This window comes from Dendropsophus ebraccatus, chromosome 14, assembly GCF_027789765.1.
Source record: "Dendropsophus ebraccatus isolate aDenEbr1 chromosome 14, aDenEbr1.pat, whole genome shotgun sequence".
In the NCBI taxonomy this organism is placed as follows: Eukaryota; Metazoa; Chordata; class Amphibia; order Anura; family Hylidae; genus Dendropsophus; species Dendropsophus ebraccatus.
This window is the reverse complement of record NC_091467.1, coordinates 31,134,140-31,152,414: the sequence shown is the minus strand read 5'-3', so window position 1 is coordinate 31,152,414 and position 18,275 is coordinate 31,134,140. Positions and strand designations below refer to the sequence as shown.

The window sequence follows — 18,275 nt, the reverse complement described above, 5'->3', positions numbered from 1 at the left end:
ATATCAAAAAGTAGTTAAATAACCATATCTTTACAGGGGATAGTCTGAAGATCCTGGATGGAGTCTCCCATATAGAAGTAAAGAAAGGGGAGCAAGCAGAGCTGCGCTGTTCAATCCAAGGAACACCCCCACTGGCTGCTTCCTGGGTGCGGAACAAGAAACCGGTACAGAAAACTGAATGTGTGACCATAGGTCTGTGTGAGAGGATACTGTAACTTCTTGAGCTCAATAGAGACACATTAGGGAAGATTTACTTGCCCAATTTGGCCAGAATGTATCCAGAAAAACTGGATTATAATGCCTTGTATATTTCTTATGTGTTTTAGACACTCTGGGCTTCGGTCAACAGGGGGGTATGGGATAGAGATATTAAAGTGGTTGTCCATCACAAGCTAGTAATTTATGCTGCTGGGGCATATTAGTGCTGCAGACTTGCCTATAGCTGGTTCCTTGGCCTCCCACTGTCATCAATTTCACAACATCCGCTGACCAATTCCCACAGGAAACGGCCACCTAGCATAGACCATATAGTGCTGTCTATGCCGAGTGGCCATTTGGTGTTTTTATTTGCACTGGCACTCAAGGGTTATATTACTTTAGAAATACTTTGTCATTCTTAGAAATGATGCCACCATTGTCTTCAGGCTGTGTCTGGTAGTGCAGCTTGCAATATTTCAAGCTGAACAATACAGACCATAGAATATAGTTTTGTTGTCCTTGGGATGACTCAGAACTTTTATTTGTTACTATCATACAACCACTAACCACATCAAATGCTTTTCCATATTTATATCTAAAATTATAAATTTTCAGTTTAAAACAGAATTCTAAATCACATGCATTGTCTATGAAAATTGGGCTGGCTATTGATGTCATATAATGAAGGATAATATGCTGCCTTATACAGTATATGTTCTCTACATATAAATAGTGAAGAGCACTACACGGGAAATGACACCGGGGTGAAGTGTTAATCTGCCTTCCTCTCTCACATACATACAGGACATTGGGTATAGCTAGATTAGAGAAGCTCATAGATAATTCTGCACGGTCTTTTGTCTCTTACTCTTATAATTCTGTTCATATTTTTGAGGTTGGCGATGACCCTCGAATTTCTGTACGGACATCGGAGACTCAGAGCTTCCTGCTGATTCGGCAAGTGTGCGAGAAGGACAGCGGCAGCTACACGTTGTGTGTGCAAGACCAGACCGGGAGCATACAGCATCACATCAGCCTTGCGGTTGTGGGTGAGTATGCTGTGGGCAATGTCGGAAGACCCTGCCCCTTGGTGTGCCCATATCTTTGTCAATATCCTGCTATGTAAAGATAACTTAGACTTTACCTCCTAACCTTTTGATGTTCCAGTCAGGGGTCTGGAAGGGTCATGTACTGTATATAAGAGAGAGCCTTTCCAACTTACAGACATGGAGTGCATTCCTGGAGATGAGATGCATTCTAATTTTCTTGTGGTTTTCTCTAAAAGGCGAAACTAGTAAATAATGGTATGAGTGTTGTAAACCTCTCTTTGCAGCCACACCAACATGTATTGCCCGTAATACAAGGGCAGAGGCACAGTATGATCTGGCAGCAAGTTGCATCCCTGTTACTAGCGTTCATGAGGATATGGCTGTCAGTCAAACCAACAACTGTCCAGCGAGTCGGTACAGGTAATAGGAGCCTTTAGGTGTATTGGCAGCTTTTGGCAGAGGTAAAGCAGTGGGCTAACAGGGCATGTGATCAAGATGCTCAATGTACTAGAAGCTGCCAACAAGCCAAGTTATCCCTAAAGGATAGCAGGAACTACTTAAATACATCACTACTCAAACTGCCCCCCCCCCCCACCATCACCACAACCACTAAGTAAATAATGTCTGGAATTCGGGTAAGTCCTTAAAGCGTTGCTGTCATAGGACACACCAGGTTAAGTAATCTGGGCAAAGTCAGCAGAGAGAAGACCAAATCTGGTACCCCCAGTTCATATTTAGTGCTTGATCTGACTTCTTGCAGGAGACTGGCTTCATAGACTTAGGAGCCTGTGTCCTGTACAATGGTGGTGTAAGGGCCCTATTCCACCGAACGATTATCGTTCAGATTATCGTTAAATCGTTCGAATCTAAACGCTAATCGTTCGGTTGAAATGCAGTTAACGATTAACGACCGAACGAGAAATCGTTGATCGCTTTATAAGACCTTGACCTCTATTTATCGTTGCTCGTTCGCAAAACGTTTGCAAATCGTTCGCAAGTAGATACGATCGTCCACAGTAGATACGAACGAAATGGCGAAGGAAAAACTATTGCAAATACGATCATAAGTAATGATCGTATTTGGAAATGAGTGAACGTTTTCAGGTCTTTCGCAATAGCGTTAGTTTCAGATCGTTAATCGTTAACGATTATGCGAACGATATTCGTCTGGTGGAATAGGGCCCTAAGCACTGAGACCCTGACTGACTGAACAACAACAAAAAAAAGCTCAAAATTTTTATTGGGTTTTTATAGTTAACATAGACTAGAAATAGACAAGCAGCCACATACAGTAGCTGAAATGTAGAAATAATTCCCATAATGTCACATATTTACACAAATACATGGACATACACAGAATAACAAAAGTAAAAATAGAATAATCTTATACAACGGTACACGATTAGAACTTTTTACATGTCTGTGGCAAATGCTTAAGTGACAGTAATGAGTTAAATATAAAGGAATCAAATGTTTTCTTCTCTTCTTTAGCTTTGGTTAGAATTGTTTTCTAAAAAAAAAAAATTATATATGTCGTACAAAACATGATGTGACATAGTGTCTTGGAAAAATAACTTGTGGGACCAAAACATGAGCTACACCTAGTATGTTATGGGGGAGGAGGTGAGGGTTATGGCTTTTGGGAGGGAACCCTGCAGCCCTGATGGTTGATACAATGCAGACATTTAGCCGTGTTCTGTATGTTATCAGCCTGTGACTATCTCACCACCACCATTTGCTTTGATGTCTCCACCTCTGCACACGGCTGACACACAACAACCTGGAGGAATGTGTGGAGGTGGTGATATATTACCTCATTTCTTATTTAGGTAATACACAAAACAAGCAGTATGTACTGTGTATATATTGCCAGGCAACTGAGGAGTGACACAACAGTATAAAAGTTTCTATATGTGAACTATTATGTCCCTAACTCAACTCCGATACGAACCTGTAGAACATTCCTACAAAAACATGCAGATTTTGCTAACATGATAGTAATAAATGAGGGCGGCTTTAATCTAATCTACAGTATGTCCCTACTTCTAATGACTTCAATTATTGCAGCCCCACCAACCCCATGCTAGATTAGTGGATAGACGTTCAGAGAACCATCCATCCACTAGAAAAGGATTGCATCTATTTTCCTCAGTACATCAGTCACACTGTAGTGGAGATTTGTGTCCAGCCAACCTTTCAACCTGTTTTGGTTTACACAACTTTCTGAACCCAAATACTCGGCACTTGAATGCCCACTGCTGCACAAATTGTATGTAGCCCTAGGGAGTCCTGGAAAACACGGATAGGCTGTATCCATGTTTTCATGGCAGCCCTAGGGTTGACTCCAGCTTCTAGCAACCACAGGAAATCAAATACCGAGCATTTGGGTTTGAAGAACATTATCAAACCTGAACAGTTTGACAGGTCCTCTAAACACCAGTAGAGATATGTCCACCATGGTTTGTCCTGGCAACCTTTTACCATTATTGGTTCTACTTTCTGGTCCAATTATGGCCCTATCTCTTCTTGCTTAGACATGCCACGTATGGTTTGTTTACACAGACAGAATTATGTGACAGATTTTGTTAAGCCAAAGCCAGGAATGGATTTAAAAAAAAGAGGAGACATCTTAGGGCCCTATTTCACAGTAACGATAATCGGCCGGATCGGCCCCATTTGGCCCGATTCGGCCTATTATTGTTTGGTGAAATAGAGAGAACGATCAGCCGATGATCGTGTCATCGGCTGATCGTTCATTTAGGGCCAGACCTAAAATCATCATTTCCCCACTGCGCATCGCTACGGTTGAATAGCAGTGCGCGGCGGGCGACCGACGATTTGACAGGCTGCAGCATCATACATTACCTGTCAGGTCTTCTCGGCGCTGTCTTCATACCCGGGTCCCGCACGCTCTATCTTCAGAATGGCCGGTCAGCTGACGGAGCGCTCAGCCAATCACAGGCCGGGATCGCCGCGGCCTGTGATTGGCTAAGTGTGGTCTGTCAGCTGACCGGCCATTCTGAACATAGAGAGCGCGGGACCCGGGGATGAAGACAGCGCCGAGAAGACCTGACAGGTAATGTATGATGCTGCAAGGGCTGCAAGGACATCGCTAACGATATCCTTGCAGCCCTCACTCAACGATCATCGGGCCGTGGAATAGGCCCAGTAAACGAGTGGTGATCTAGCAGATCGCCGCTCGTTTACATCGTTGATCGGGCCCTCCTCGGCCCATGGAATAGGACCCATAGTCTTTCCTATACGACCTGTTCTCTGTTTATAGTCTGTTCTTGGCTTTGGCTTAAAAAATCTGTCAGATAATCTGTCTGTGTAAACGCTCCATTACTCAGGTTTATACATGGTAATGGAGGCTCAATAATGACTTACTGCAAAACTTTTTGCCCTGATGGTATCCTCTCCATTAATAGGGAGTGCCTAGTGATTTATGAATCTGATTCAGCAACCTTGCCTGTACAGACGGAGTCAGTGAAGTAAGGAAATTACCTTTATCCTCAACTTCTTGGCGCTATTAGAACATAACAGCAGGTTAGAGGCTTCTAACCTGCTTTTAGTTTTTTTTTAAGGGCACTTTTCAACTACAGTGAAATAAGTGACACACATTTTTGAGAGAATGCTTCATAAATCCTATATTCCCATTGATTAGAGAGATCCTGCATGAATGACTGTAGAAAAATCAAAATGTGGTACCCCAGGGGTTATAGTTGTTGCTTGCAAGGGCGGATATTACGGCACCACTGCATGTGGAACTTTTATTTTCAGCTTTGGTAAAGATACAGTGCAGTTTAAGACTCAGTTTGCATAGTGTGTTTCCTGCCTAACAAGTATTTACCAGAGTTTCCCTTTTTGTAGGTTTTGTAGAAGAACTGTTTAAGCAGATAAGGCTGAATAAGGCAAGAATACTTAAGAGTTTGGAAAGTCTCTCATGGTTACTTGAATAGGTGAAGGAGACTTAAGGTTACAGCTAGGGGGACTACCAGAAGGAGGCCTGTCCAGACACCCACTGCACTCTATGAGGTTTCTTCCTTCAACCTTGACTAGAGAAAAAGAGAAAAACATATACTCACGGCTATGACTTTACGTCTAAAGCTGTAGAAATCAGAGGGCCAGATCCAGTAGTACGAGCCCCAGGGTTGTACGACCAGGTGGAGCTAATATCTCAAGATTACATGAGGAGACCGGGCAGCAGTCAATGGAGTACATCTGCAAACAGCATTTCTCTAGCTGCTTCAGTGTTGTCCTTGTGTCAGCTGAAAGGACTTGCGATACTTGTGAGAGAGAGAATACCCAGCTACATGAACAGGCAGTCACACGCTTAGAAGGTTCAGCCGGCAGGTACAAAAAATAAAGCTGCAATGTTTAGTACACAGGTACCTGGCCACAGGGCCAGGCCCTCGGAAGGACTCCCTCAGGAACTCTGTCATTGTGTGTTAGTCTGCTCAGGGACTTACCAACAAAGTCCTGCTCACCCGATTTATATCTAAGGAACAGGACTAGTTTTCCATTGGTGGAGGAGACTATGTGGTAATCCATCGTCTGATAGGGTAGAATCTGAAAAGAAGTTGCTAGAAAGGTTTCTGATAGGCCCAGAGACAGGCAGGTGGCTGGTAATCTTCCTCTCACACACTTACAAGTGCTTCAAAACAATTATCGCCCTTAGCAGACTTCAGTGTGCTCGCTGTAGAAAGAAATAGTGCTCTCTTCTGGCCAAAAAGTAATAAGACACTTCTTGTAGAAAACCCTGTAAATTTAATACTCAGTACCATTGGGTGCTGGGGCACTACAAAAATAAATGACCGAAATCCAAGTCCAACTGCTAAAGAGTTGGAAAAGCAAGATCCTACCAAATGGGGGCTGGACTTCTTGACCTTCGGATTCATGACAATGTCCCAGTACTGGTTCAGATTTTTATTATAATACAAAACAATGGGTGGGCATTGAGAGAGCCCTCATTCCTGTTCCCTTCAGTAGCTTCTAGTCTCTTGTGGAGTACTGGGCAATGGGACACTTTGGTAATGTGGGTAAATTTCAAAACAATGACCAAGAAGAATGACCCTCCTAAAGTCTTTAGTCCATAACCTCTCTCTCCACTAGGGATGTCTTCTGATAGCTGTGGGAAGCAGATGAGGATCCTAGACTCCATCGGATCTTGAAGGGCTTCCCTTTCTGTCCCTCCACTCTATCCAGTCTTCTAATCCTGCAGTCCCAATCTCCTGGATAGCATATGATTAGCTTTTCTCATTTATTGGATCTGCTGGCAGAAGGACAAACTTTGTGTCCTCTCCAGCACCTTTTAGAGTCTTTCATATTACAGTTCACACCCTGTCGTTCATCTATAATTTGCTTTTGGGAGCGGTTACTGCTGGAAGCCCTCAATTTTACAGGTTTCTGGGGAAGTGAGATATCTGTTTCCATTACGGAAAACATCTTTGGCTTGTGGAGCTTGTGGAGAGAAAAAGTTACCAACCTTGTGTTTCGGGTCTCTGTGCTTTTTTGCAGTCTTTTTAGTACCTGGGAAGGTAAGTGGTTGCAGTATACCTGCCACCTGACAGAATGGCTTCAAGGCTCTCTGTTAGCCATTATGGAGGTAAGAAGGGTTTTCCAGGACATTACCTTTCTGGAGAAAGAGCAGTCATCTCTAGATACTGGAGAGATACTTGCCTTCCAGCAGTAGCTGAATAGATCCAGAGGGGTTATCACCATTGTGGGAGTAAATAGCAAGGAATTTCTTGGACTTTGGGAACCATGCATGAGATTAATTGAACAAGATACCAACCATCACCCTCCCATTTTTTGGTGCTGGTTGTTACTGTATATGGAATTTATGTATGTGTTTGTATATCTTTCTATAACTGTTGAAAACTCAAGTCTCTGCCAACTTCTTTTTATACATTTTTTAAAGTGTACCTGTCATTTACTAGGACAAAAGTCTTGATTGGGTGGAAGCACGTGGCTGTGCACTTCACTACTTGGCTCTCTGTTATCTCTGCACAGTTGCACTAGAGGGGCTCTGTTAGAAGTTTAAGAAGCCCATCTAGTGCTATTGAATGGAGATTGCAGCAAGACTGTGAGTAAAGAGCAAAGCTGCATGTCCAAACTAACCATGTGCCCCGAATACAGTCTCATTTGGGACACCCACCATTGCAAAGAACATTGGTCCCCAAATTCTTATTCTTGTCTGGAGTTCAGTTCTGTTTCAAATGGTACCATTCACAAGGACTGGGAATGATGGGAATATAGTGAGTACACCTGGTTGTATCCTGTACTCTCATTGGTTTCTGTGGAGAGAGATTGTGTGTACATAATCTGGCCAATTACCCAACAATTGTTCAGTACCAGCCAACCCATCTGATTTGTATGAGGGACCTCCTGACTTTCCTTTGAAATTTGCCATCAGAGGAGAGTCAGGAAACATACCCATGAGATTGTTTGCCAAAGGTGAGATCTCAACCTATTCTTGACTTGTCTCATCCATGGTGGACACTGTTTTCTGTTTCTCATTTCACTTAGTTGAGTTAAACTTTATTCTTTCCATGCAGATCGTCCATCTTCACCATCAGGGAAGCCCGTCATCTCAGCCTTACAGCAGTCCTCTCTCACCCTCTCTTGGTCGGGGCCGTGCTATGATGGCGGTAGTGCAGTTTTGAGATACAGTATAGAAGTAAAGCAGGTTGGACAAGACAATTGGAGGCTACTGACAGACACCTGTACAAGCACTTCTTATCATGTAAAGGAAGGGCTGGTGGCAGGAGAACGATACCAATTTCGAGTGAGTGCTGCCAATGCGTATGGTATAAGTGAGGCTGGAGCGGAGTCTGACGCTGTTATCATGGCTTCTACTATAGGTGAGGAAATAACACATAGCACATTTTGCTGTACCAAGGCTAACATTTACTATTATCCACTTGTAAAAAGCAATGTTTGAGTTTAACAGGCCCAAGAGAACACATGGCAGATAGTTCCTAAAAATCTGTTCATACTGAAAATCTGTTCATACGTTGGAATAGTATAGTTTTATACAGCAATGTGAATAGATTTTCCTCTATTATTTAAACAGCATGTGGATAGATTTTTGAAACCCATCCTACATGAATAGGACAGCCATTATTTTCTAAGTTGTCTGCTGTATGTGAATTTACAACAAAGAAAAAGTGGTGGCTTTCCTGGTACCGTCCATCTGGACCAGGAGTCTGATGTCTGGATCACTGTGTTTCCTCAATGTTACCGGACACTGACTCAATGTTCTGGTGAAAAAAGTTCTTTATTTGCATTTAGCTACGTGTTTTGAGGAGGCCACCCTCCTCTTCATCAGGCGTATGTGAATTTAATATGACAGGCACATTGTGACAATAATCTCCATTTCTTCACAGATGGAGACCCTGAGTGCGAGGAACCTGTTGAATACACAGAAGTCACCATAAACACCACCAATCGGCTGGATGATCTATATGTTAAGCTGGAAAAGTTGGGAATGTAAGTGAAGAATGGAAGAATGGTTTTTACATGTGTTATGGATATGGCTTTTTTTTTTATAGATATCTCTGTTTGGGGGCAGAAGTTGTAATCTTAATCAATATTGAGAGTTGAGAAAACCAAATATTCATCTTCCCCCATAAGACACCAGTGTTATAAAGGCCATGGGAGCACTCCAGTGGAGTAGCTATAGGGGTTGCAGTTGTGACCAGGCCCCTATTCCAGGTGAGGCCACAGGCTCCTTCACCACACCACAGCTGATTGCTGGTCCCTGACACAATGGTACCTGTCTTACCGGACTCATCCTCCCTGTCTGCTCCTGTGGCAGCATGCAAGAGATGGAGTCAGGTCTCCTTGTGTGAGGCAGCAGAGCTGCAGGGCAGATCCTAGTTCTCAATAAACTTTTATAATGTACCATCATGTGACTAGCCAGGAGTCGGGAGAGTCTGCAGTCATGAGCAGGTAAAAATATATGTGCATGCATGCACGCACACACTGTAAATCTACCATTTATGCTGCAAAAAAAAAAAAACAGCCAAGGGCACCTTCTGGTATAGTACTGTCTGACGCTCACCTTGTCAGGTTGTGCAGTTCATAGGCACAACACTACTGAAGGCTTTATAACAGGTCAATGCTTCTCATGGAGGATCAACTCCGGTACATATCCTGATGTGCAGAGAATCAGAGAATTGGGGCTAACCCAGACCAGGTTTGCAAAAGGGAAGTTCCTCCTATCAAGCAAGCACAATCAGCCATTCCCATAAGGCCAGTGTGAACACTGGAGCATATTGTAGGCAGTGATACTAAAGATATTTATCAAAGCAAGCAAGCAACGTGTTATCCACACTTCTCTGACACTTTATGTTGCACGCACCCTTATACGCTATATGCCCCACCGACAGACAGTCTTAAATAAAGGCCTTTTTCCTGGCCAGATTACTGAGGCGTACGCCTCTTAGCAAACCAGGCCGGCCTTGCGCAACCCCTCCAGCAGGTGTAGATTTATATAATGATTTACGCCTGCTGTCCCCCCTGCCCCCATGCGTGCCACCCGACCATCAGGCAAGTGCAGGATATGGCGGGTATAAGCCAGGTAGAAGGGGCGAATCTGCCTTCTACCTGGTGTATGGCAGGGGCACAATAATAGTAACTGTTCCTTACAGTGCTCTGCACTGTATGCTGCATAGGTGTGCACATGGCTTTATACACACACACACAGCTCTGTACTATATTCTACACACTCTTGAGCACAAGGCATTGTATGCCATGCATGCTTGGCTCTGAACTGTATGGTACAGTCATGTGCATATGGCTCTGCATTGTATGCCGCACACACGTCACTCATCTCCTGGAAGTGTTCAGGGGTCAGTAGAAAATAAACAGATAGCATGTCCAGTGAGCTCCATGCATCAGGGGGTGATTCCTCGGGGTCGGTGGAGATCCCAGCAGTTGGACCCCCACAATCTGCTTGTTATCTAGTTGAAAAGCAAAGATGAGAATACCCCTTTATTAGCAACTCTCCTTACAAGACCAGAGCTTTGTTTTTCTTATACTGTACCTAGTGATGAGCGAATAGTGAAATATTCGAATATTCTATATTCGTACGAATCTTTCCCAAATATTCAATCCCATTAAAGTCTATGGGAACAAGTATTCGATTATTGAAAAACATCTATTCGACCACTTGGAGGTAAAAAAACGGAAGCTGGGGAATTTGAATGCTTATCGAATATTTATCGAATATTCGATGAACTATTCGATAGATCGAATACCTTACTATTCGATCGAATATCTATTCGATCGAACAGTATTCGCTCATCACTAACTGTAACAGATAGTGATATTGTTGTGTGAGTATGAAGCTTATTACAAGCATGTAGTGTTGCAACAGATAAAGAGCCACAGGGTAGAGAGCAATGCGATAGACTTTTAAGAGCAGTAAACTGATGACAGTTGTCTTGCGCCATCTAATGGCCATTTGTCATAAACTCCTTTTAATCATTGTATAAGCTTTGTTAGATGAATGTTGAGCTACAACACTTTATTGCATTATATTTCTCACCCTACTGTCTATATTTCTTAAAGGGGAAAATTTGGTCAAGTCTACAAGCTACAGGAAAAAGCCACTGGTAAAATCCGTGCTGGGAAGTTCTTTAAGGCAAGGCTACAGAAAGATATAGCAAATGCTCGGGCAGAGGTTGAGCTGATGAACAAGCTTCATCATCCCCGTCTGGTGCATTGTGTAGCTGCTTTCCAGGAACCTGGCTCAGTGATCTTGGTGCTTGAGTAGTAAGTTCTGTCCCCTTGTTTCTCAGGAGGTTCTACCTCAGTCTATTCATGCTCCCCCCCATGTCGTCAGTTGTTAGCTATCTCCCTGTCTCTCAGTATTGCAGGTGGCGAGCTGTTTGAGAGGATTGTAGCAGATGACTTTGAGCATACGGAGATCACAAGTATTGAATACATGTCGCAGATTCTTAGCGGGGTGGAGTATATGCACCAGCAGGGCATCGTCCATCTGGACCTTAAACCTGAAAACATAGTCTGCGTCAGTAAAGTCAACACAAAAGTCAAAATCATTGACTTTGGCCTGGCTAGGAAGCTAGGTAAGTTATGGACCTGCAATACACCACAATACACCACAGCACCTCTGCTGTGACCACTGCTGCATTTATAGCCATTCAGGAAGTTACTCGTGAGAATGTTTCACTGATAGATGTGAGAAACTAAGGTATGCTAAGAACTGTAGTTAAAGGGGAACCATAAAAATGCTGTTTAAATCTACCAAATCATGTTATACAGCAGGAGAATACTGAGCAGACTGATCTATAGGCTTGTAGAAAAAAGATCCTGTCAATTATTCATATAACTTTCTGCTCATTCTGGGCTTAAAGCGACTCTGTACCCACAATCTGTCCCCCCCCAAACCACTTGTACCTTCAGATAGCTGCTTTTAATCCAAGATCTGTCCTGGGGTCCGTTCGGCAGGTAATGTAGTTATCGCCCTAAAAAGCAACTTATTTAAACTTGCAGCCCTGTGTCATACTGGTGTGGCTTAGAGTGCCTGTGCATTAGGCTGGCACAACCTCTCCAGCTCTCCTCCCCGCCCTCCTCATCATTAGGAATGCCCCAGGCAGGTATTCTCCTATTCATCAGCTGTGTGAATACTGCACATGGGCTGGATCGTTAAAGGGAACCAATCACCTCAAAAACGCATATATAGCTTTTTAAATGTGCTGTTAGAGCCCACAGCACACTTTCCATACATGTTTCTATATACTCCCTGCCTCCCCCGTGTAATCCATAAAGTAACTTTATAAAACTGGCGGCCGGTATGCAAATTACATCAGGTAGTCACCTGGGCGGTGTTCGGCTAGATAGTAGTCACAGTCAGTCTGGGTCCCCTGGGCGTTCTTCGGCGGTAATCACGCCCCTCTGGGCGTGATTCAAATCACCCAGTAGCTCCGTCGTCACTCGGGAGCGCGCCGTGCACGACATCGGCGCACCTATGTTCTTACGTCGCCGCGCATGCGCAGTACAGCCGCTCCCATTCAGGCTGTACTGCGCCTGTGCAGAATAGCCTCGAACTCAGTGCAAACTCAGGCGCAGTACAGCCTGAATGGGAGCAGCTGTACTGCGCATGCGCGGCGGCTTAAGAACATAGTTGCGCCGACGTTGTGCACGGCGCGCTCCCGAGTGACGTCGGAGCTACTGGGTGATTTGAATCACGCCCAGGGGGGCGTGATTACCGACGAAGAACGCCCAGGGGACCCGGACTGACTGTGACTACCATCTAGCCGAACATCGCCCAGGTGACTACCTGATGTAATTTGGATACCGGGCGCCAGTTTTATAAAGTTACTTTATGGATTACACGGGGGAGGCAGGGAGTATATAGAAACATGTATGGAAAGTGTGCTGTGGGCTCTAACAGCACATTTAAAAAGCTATATATGCGTTTTTGAGGTGATTGGTTCCCTTTAAGGCACCTGAGCAGTGTTCACTGCAGAGGAATAGGAAAAATCCTGCCGGTGGCATTCATAATGATGAGGAGGGTGGGGAGGAGGGACGGTGGTGCAAGGTTAGGGCACAGATACTCTAGGCCACGGCGGTTTGACACAGGGGCTGCAAGTTTTAAAGTTGTTTTTTAGGACACTAACTTCATCACCTGCCAAACGGACCCCAGGACAGATTTGGATTAAAAGCAGCTATTCGAAGGTACAAGTGGTTTGGGGGGGGGGTCAGATTGTGGGTACAGGGTCGCCCTAATCATTTATCGTCATCCTTGCCTTTATACATAATATCATAGCTGTCTATCTCAAGTTAGGATCGCCCACTGGACTTCTAGTGTTTTACTGTAATCTCTGCTTATTTTGGTCTTAAGAGTTCAATGGGTAGTCTCTCTAAATTATTGCTGGCCTTACTTTATAAGAATGAACACAAAGATACAGTTCCAGTCACTAAGAACAACTGCACACTGGACCTCTAAGCACATAATGTGCAGGGAAGAGTTTCTTATAAAACTATATATCTATCTGCTCGGATTGTCCTGCTCTGTAACATGATGCTGACAGATCCGACTATATGTTCAATGATTGGTGTCCTTAAAGGGGTTTTGACAATTGTAAAATTTCTTTGGTGCAGGTAAGTGTGTGTGTGTGTGTATGTATGTATGTATGTATGTATGCATATATATATATATATATATATATATATATATATATATATATATATATATATATATATTATATTTTTTTTTTTTTTTTTTTTTTTTTTTTTTATATTATTAGAATATAGTCAGTTACAATGATAACTGACTTTGCAGTGGTCACTGAGCCAAGAATTCTAGGCCTGACAATGCACAACCAGTGTGCATATTTGGGCTAGGGCTGAGCAATGACCTTGCCATGACACAAGCCCACCTCGGACTGATTTCTTCTGATGGCCAAGTCAATGCTACTTAACATCAGCTGCGATGTAACTAAATCTCTGTGACATGGAAATCTTTGGCTGTTCAACCTATGTCGTGGCTAAATACCTAGCATAACCTATATTTACCTGTACAGCAACCTGCTATGTGCTTCTATGTTGTTTTTTTTATAGTTGAGCTGCTGTAGACTTACACTGAGGGCTATACAGCTTTATATACAAAATCCTTACCAGATTAAATACATTGCATCTTAATACTTCTGTGCAGTTTACACTCGGCATTAAGCCAATAGAACCCAGACAAGCAGTAACCAAAGAAAATCCTGTAATGTATCACTCGGGATGTTCTGAATTTGCTGTTTTTGTGCATTTAGAGGCTGGAGTGCCAGTGAAGGTGTTGCAGGGCACAGCAGAGTTTGTGGCACCTGAAGTTATCGCATTTGAACCTGTCGGGTTTACTACGGATATGTGGAGCCTTGGTGTAATATGCTACATCCTGTGAGTTATTATATCACTACCTAGTCTTTTCTTTATAACACTATATAATCTTCAATATGCAAAGCTACAACTCCCAGTATGCCCTGGGGGTCACAGGTTGGGATACACTGCGTAAGGGTACTATTACACGGAACGATATTCGGCCGAATCGGTCCGATTTGGCCGATTATCGCTCCATGTAATAAATACAATGAGCAGCCGATGACGACGATCATCGGCTGATCGTTGATATAGGTTTGGACCTATTTTCGCACTGCTACGTGTAATAGCGGTGCACGGCCGGCGACTGACGATATACATTACCTATCCATGTTACAGGGCTGCTACTGCGGTCTTCTTCTCCCCGGGTCCTGAGCGCTCTAGCTGTAGAGTGGCCTGTCAGCTGACAGGCCGCCCGGCCAATCACAGGCCACGGCGGTCCCGGGCTATGATTGGCTGAGCGGCTTGTCAGCTGACAGGTCACTCTGAAGTTAGAGCACGCGGGACCTGTGGAGAAGCGGACCGCAGCAGCAGCCCTGGAACGTGGATAGGTAATGTATGTAGTTTAAACAAGGGCTGCAAGGACATTGGTAACGATGTCCCTGCAGCCCTTGTTTAACGATTCTCGGGCCGTGTAATAGGCCCAGTAAACAAGCGACCATCTAGCAGATCGCTGCTCGTTTACAGGTATTATCGGGCCCCCATCGGCCTGTGTAATACCACCCTAAGGGCCCGTTCACACTGAGCAAAAGTGGCGGAATTCCAAGCAGAGCCCATGATGCGATTTCTCACAATGGGATTTCTTGAGTGCCTCCACTCTTTGTCCAAAGATTTGACATGTCAATTCTTTGGGGCGGAGAGACATCCCATTGAAACAGTGGGACAGGAGGAATTCCAAGTGGCGTCCGCGGCGCAGGCTCCGCTTGAAATTCCGCCACTTTTGCTCAGCGTGAACAGGCGCTTAGACCATTCTTCAATCTCTCATTCCCAGTCTTCCTTGATTGTTGCAGTTATCAGTGAATGCTTGGAGTTTCTAAACATCAATCAGGTAAAATTTAACTTTTCTCAATTTCTGACTGCAGGTTGAGTGGAGATTCTCCATTTCAGGGTGACAATGACACTGAGACCTTGCAGAACATCACTTCTGGAAGCTGGGAATTTGATGAAGAAACAGACTCCTTATTATCTGACCCTGCTAAAGACTTTATCCGACGGCTGCTGCAGAAGAACATGAAGTAAGTAACATGGCCGTATAGAAGCAGAAGTGACAGAACTAGTGTCAAACCAGTGCATATTCATGCGTGGGTGGACACTTGCTGCACTAGTGGGAGGCAGGGCCAGACTACACAACATTTTATAGCAATTGACAGAGTTCTTGTTTGGCCAACAGATTTTCCTCCTTACTTGCTCAGTTTGGGCAAACTTGTACGTTTTTTTGTGGGGCAAGGAAAGAAAGCTGCATCTATAGACTCCTGATGGCATATATATATATATTTCAAGGGGTTATCCAGCGAAAATCTTCTTCTTTCAAATCAACTGGTTTCAGAAAGGTATATAGATCTGTAATTTACTTCTATTTAAAAATCTCAAGTCTTTTAGTACTTATCAGCTGCTGTAGGTCCTGCAGGAAATGTTTTCTTTTCAGTGTGACACAGGGCTCTCTGCTGACATCCCTGTCCGAGACAGGAACTGTCCAGAGCATTAGAGGTTTTCTGTGTGGATTTGCTGCTGCTCTGGTCAGTTCCTGACATGGGCAGAGATGTCTGCAGAAAGCATGGTGTCAGAATGAAAAGAATACACCCCTTCCTGCAGGACATCCAGCAGCTGATAAGTATGGGAAAACTTGAGATTTTTAAATAGAAGTAAATTTCAAATTTATAGAACTTTCTGATACTAGTTGATTTGAAAGTAAAAGATTTTTGCTGGATAACCACTTTAAGGAAGTTTGTTTGGTCAACTTTACTCTAAAGATGGGCAGCTTTAGGTTAATAGTTTGCTGTAGAGTACCCTTTATTATCCCTCTTCCTTTTTACAGTGTATTTTTTTTTCTGGTGACTTAGGGCCCTATTCCACGGGGCGATTATCGTTCGCGTAATCGTTAACAATAAACGATCCAAACGACCACTATTGCGAACGGCCTGAAATCTTTCACTGATTTACATGGAAAGATAATCGTTCTTGCGGCCGTCTTGTCGTCGCTATTGCGTTCGTCAATACTGCGAACGACCGAATGACTACTTATTCAATGCGAACGAGCAACGATAAAAATAGGTCCAGGTCTTATTAAACGATCAACAATTTCTCGTTCGGTCGTTAGCCGTTAACTGCTATTCAAACGAACGATTATCGTTTAGATTCAAACAATTTAACGATAATCTGAACGATAATCGTCCGGTGGAATAGGGCCCTTACACCCCCATCCTTGTGGTGTAGCATATAGAGCCCAAATAACACAGTGATAGTGTAAAAATAAACCCAATACGACATAGTTACCTTATAAAATAGCCAGACCACTTCCCAAATAATGCTGCCCACCATGTAAACTAGGGAAGGTATCTGGCATCAGTATGACTGGTCCAGGTGACAAGGTCAGTGATGCACCCTGGGAGACCGCAATGTTTGCACACCCTAAAGGCTGCCCTGATGGATTAGATGTTCTATATAAATGTAGTACATCAAATCTAGTACTGTTCACACTAGATCTGTTGTTTTCTAGGTCTCGTCTTACAGCTGTACAAGCCTTAAATCACCCCTGGATCAAGGACAAAGCCATTTCCAGCACAAAGACTCTGTCCAAGGAGAAAATTAAAAAGTTTTTGGCCCGACAAAAATGGCAGGTAAGGAATACAAATAAGCGCAGCAGAGCAGAAAACACAAGTGAACGCTAACCTTACATGTAGTTATAGTCTGGCCTGATTTAACTTAGTGGATATAGTTATGACTGTGCTGCAGTAAACCACAGATCTGTAAACATATATTATTAATATAATATATATTATTAACACTTTGCAAGAAGCTATGACTACATGTTGTCCAGTTACATTGACACAAAAAATTATAAACTTACATTGTATTACTTCTAGTTCTGATTCTGAGTTGCTGTCTGAATACAGCTCTGAAGTATAGTACACAGTTCAGCAGAGCTGAAGTTTCCCAGCATTCCTTGGTTGTTCAGTATCTTATTGCTTGCTCTGTTGATTTTGTGTCATCCTAAAACCAAGTCATCTGATGGACGTAAAACAAACTGTTTGACTGCCTGGCCAACATGTCTGGGGTGTGTCTGACAGCAACATGTATGCAAGCAGCTTCATAATAGCTCACAAAAGTAATGCAATGTATACACAAAGGCAAACAGTCTAAAAAACATATGGGTAGTGGAAACTTTGCATGGTTATACGGACTTAATATAAAGGCAATTCACTTCTCTGCAAAGTGTTTCACACGAGAATTGATTTGATTTCATTTGGCTTCTTGAATCCTAAATGAGAAAACCCCAGACTGTAATATGTCCCTCTATAGTAACCCACTCTCTCCTGTAGAAAACTGGTAAGGCTGTCCTGGCACTGAAGAGGATGGCCATGCTTAGTAACAAGTCAGATTCTAACTCTTCCCCGACTACAGACGGTAAGTTGGATGCATCCAGGAGTTAGTAAAGTTCTCTTTCTCCTTTCTCTGCTGACTGTTCCCTTCCTGTTATTTTCTTCCATTTTTATATGGCAGATGACACTGAAAGTAAGAAAGTGTTCAGCTTACTGCAGGAACAACTTCAGAGGCCGCCTGTCTTCAGCTCCCCCTTAAAGGATCAGTCGGAGGTTGCGGGAAGCTCTGCTCGGTTTCATTGTCATATTGAGGGTAAGGTTCTGGCTCACCACTATGGTTTAAATACATGTAAGACACTCTTAAGAATTAACATAAATCTAGGATGGGGGACCTTTGGCCCTCCCGCTGTTGCACAACTACAATTCCCATCATGCCTGGACAACAGCTGGAGGGCCAAAGGGTCCCCATCCCTGTCAAAAAGTGTCCCTGTCACTTTAAAAAAAAAAAGTTTTGGTTAGTCAAGGGCTGGTGTTCAGGCTCCCATTGATTGTGAGGTAGAGTCGGAAGAAGCACTTGATGTGTTCTTCATCTCAC

General features: G+C 43.5%; 1 protein-coding gene across 3 annotated transcripts in view; it reads left to right on the top strand.

Annotated features, from left to right (window-relative positions):
* The window catches only part of LOC138773087 (myosin light chain kinase, smooth muscle-like), a 52,569-nt gene that overhangs the window by 30,514 nt on the left and 3,780 nt on the right, over positions 1-18,275 (top strand). For all 3 annotated transcript variants that reach the window (XM_069954036.1, XM_069954037.1, XM_069954038.1), the window contains 11 exons: positions 37-164; positions 1,094-1,247; positions 7,805-8,110; positions 8,636-8,738; positions 10,824-11,027; positions 11,124-11,341; positions 14,039-14,162; positions 15,224-15,376; positions 16,858-16,978; positions 17,681-17,765; positions 17,862-17,993. In XM_069954036.1, the coding sequence (XP_069810137.1) occupies positions 37-164; positions 1,094-1,247; positions 7,805-8,110; positions 8,636-8,738; positions 10,824-11,027; positions 11,124-11,341; positions 14,039-14,162; positions 15,224-15,376; positions 16,858-16,978; positions 17,681-17,765; positions 17,862-17,993 (1,728 nt within the window). The remainder of the gene's footprint in view (positions 1-36; positions 165-1,093; positions 1,248-7,804; positions 8,111-8,635; positions 8,739-10,823; positions 11,028-11,123; positions 11,342-14,038; positions 14,163-15,223; positions 15,377-16,857; positions 16,979-17,680; positions 17,766-17,861; positions 17,994-18,275) is intronic.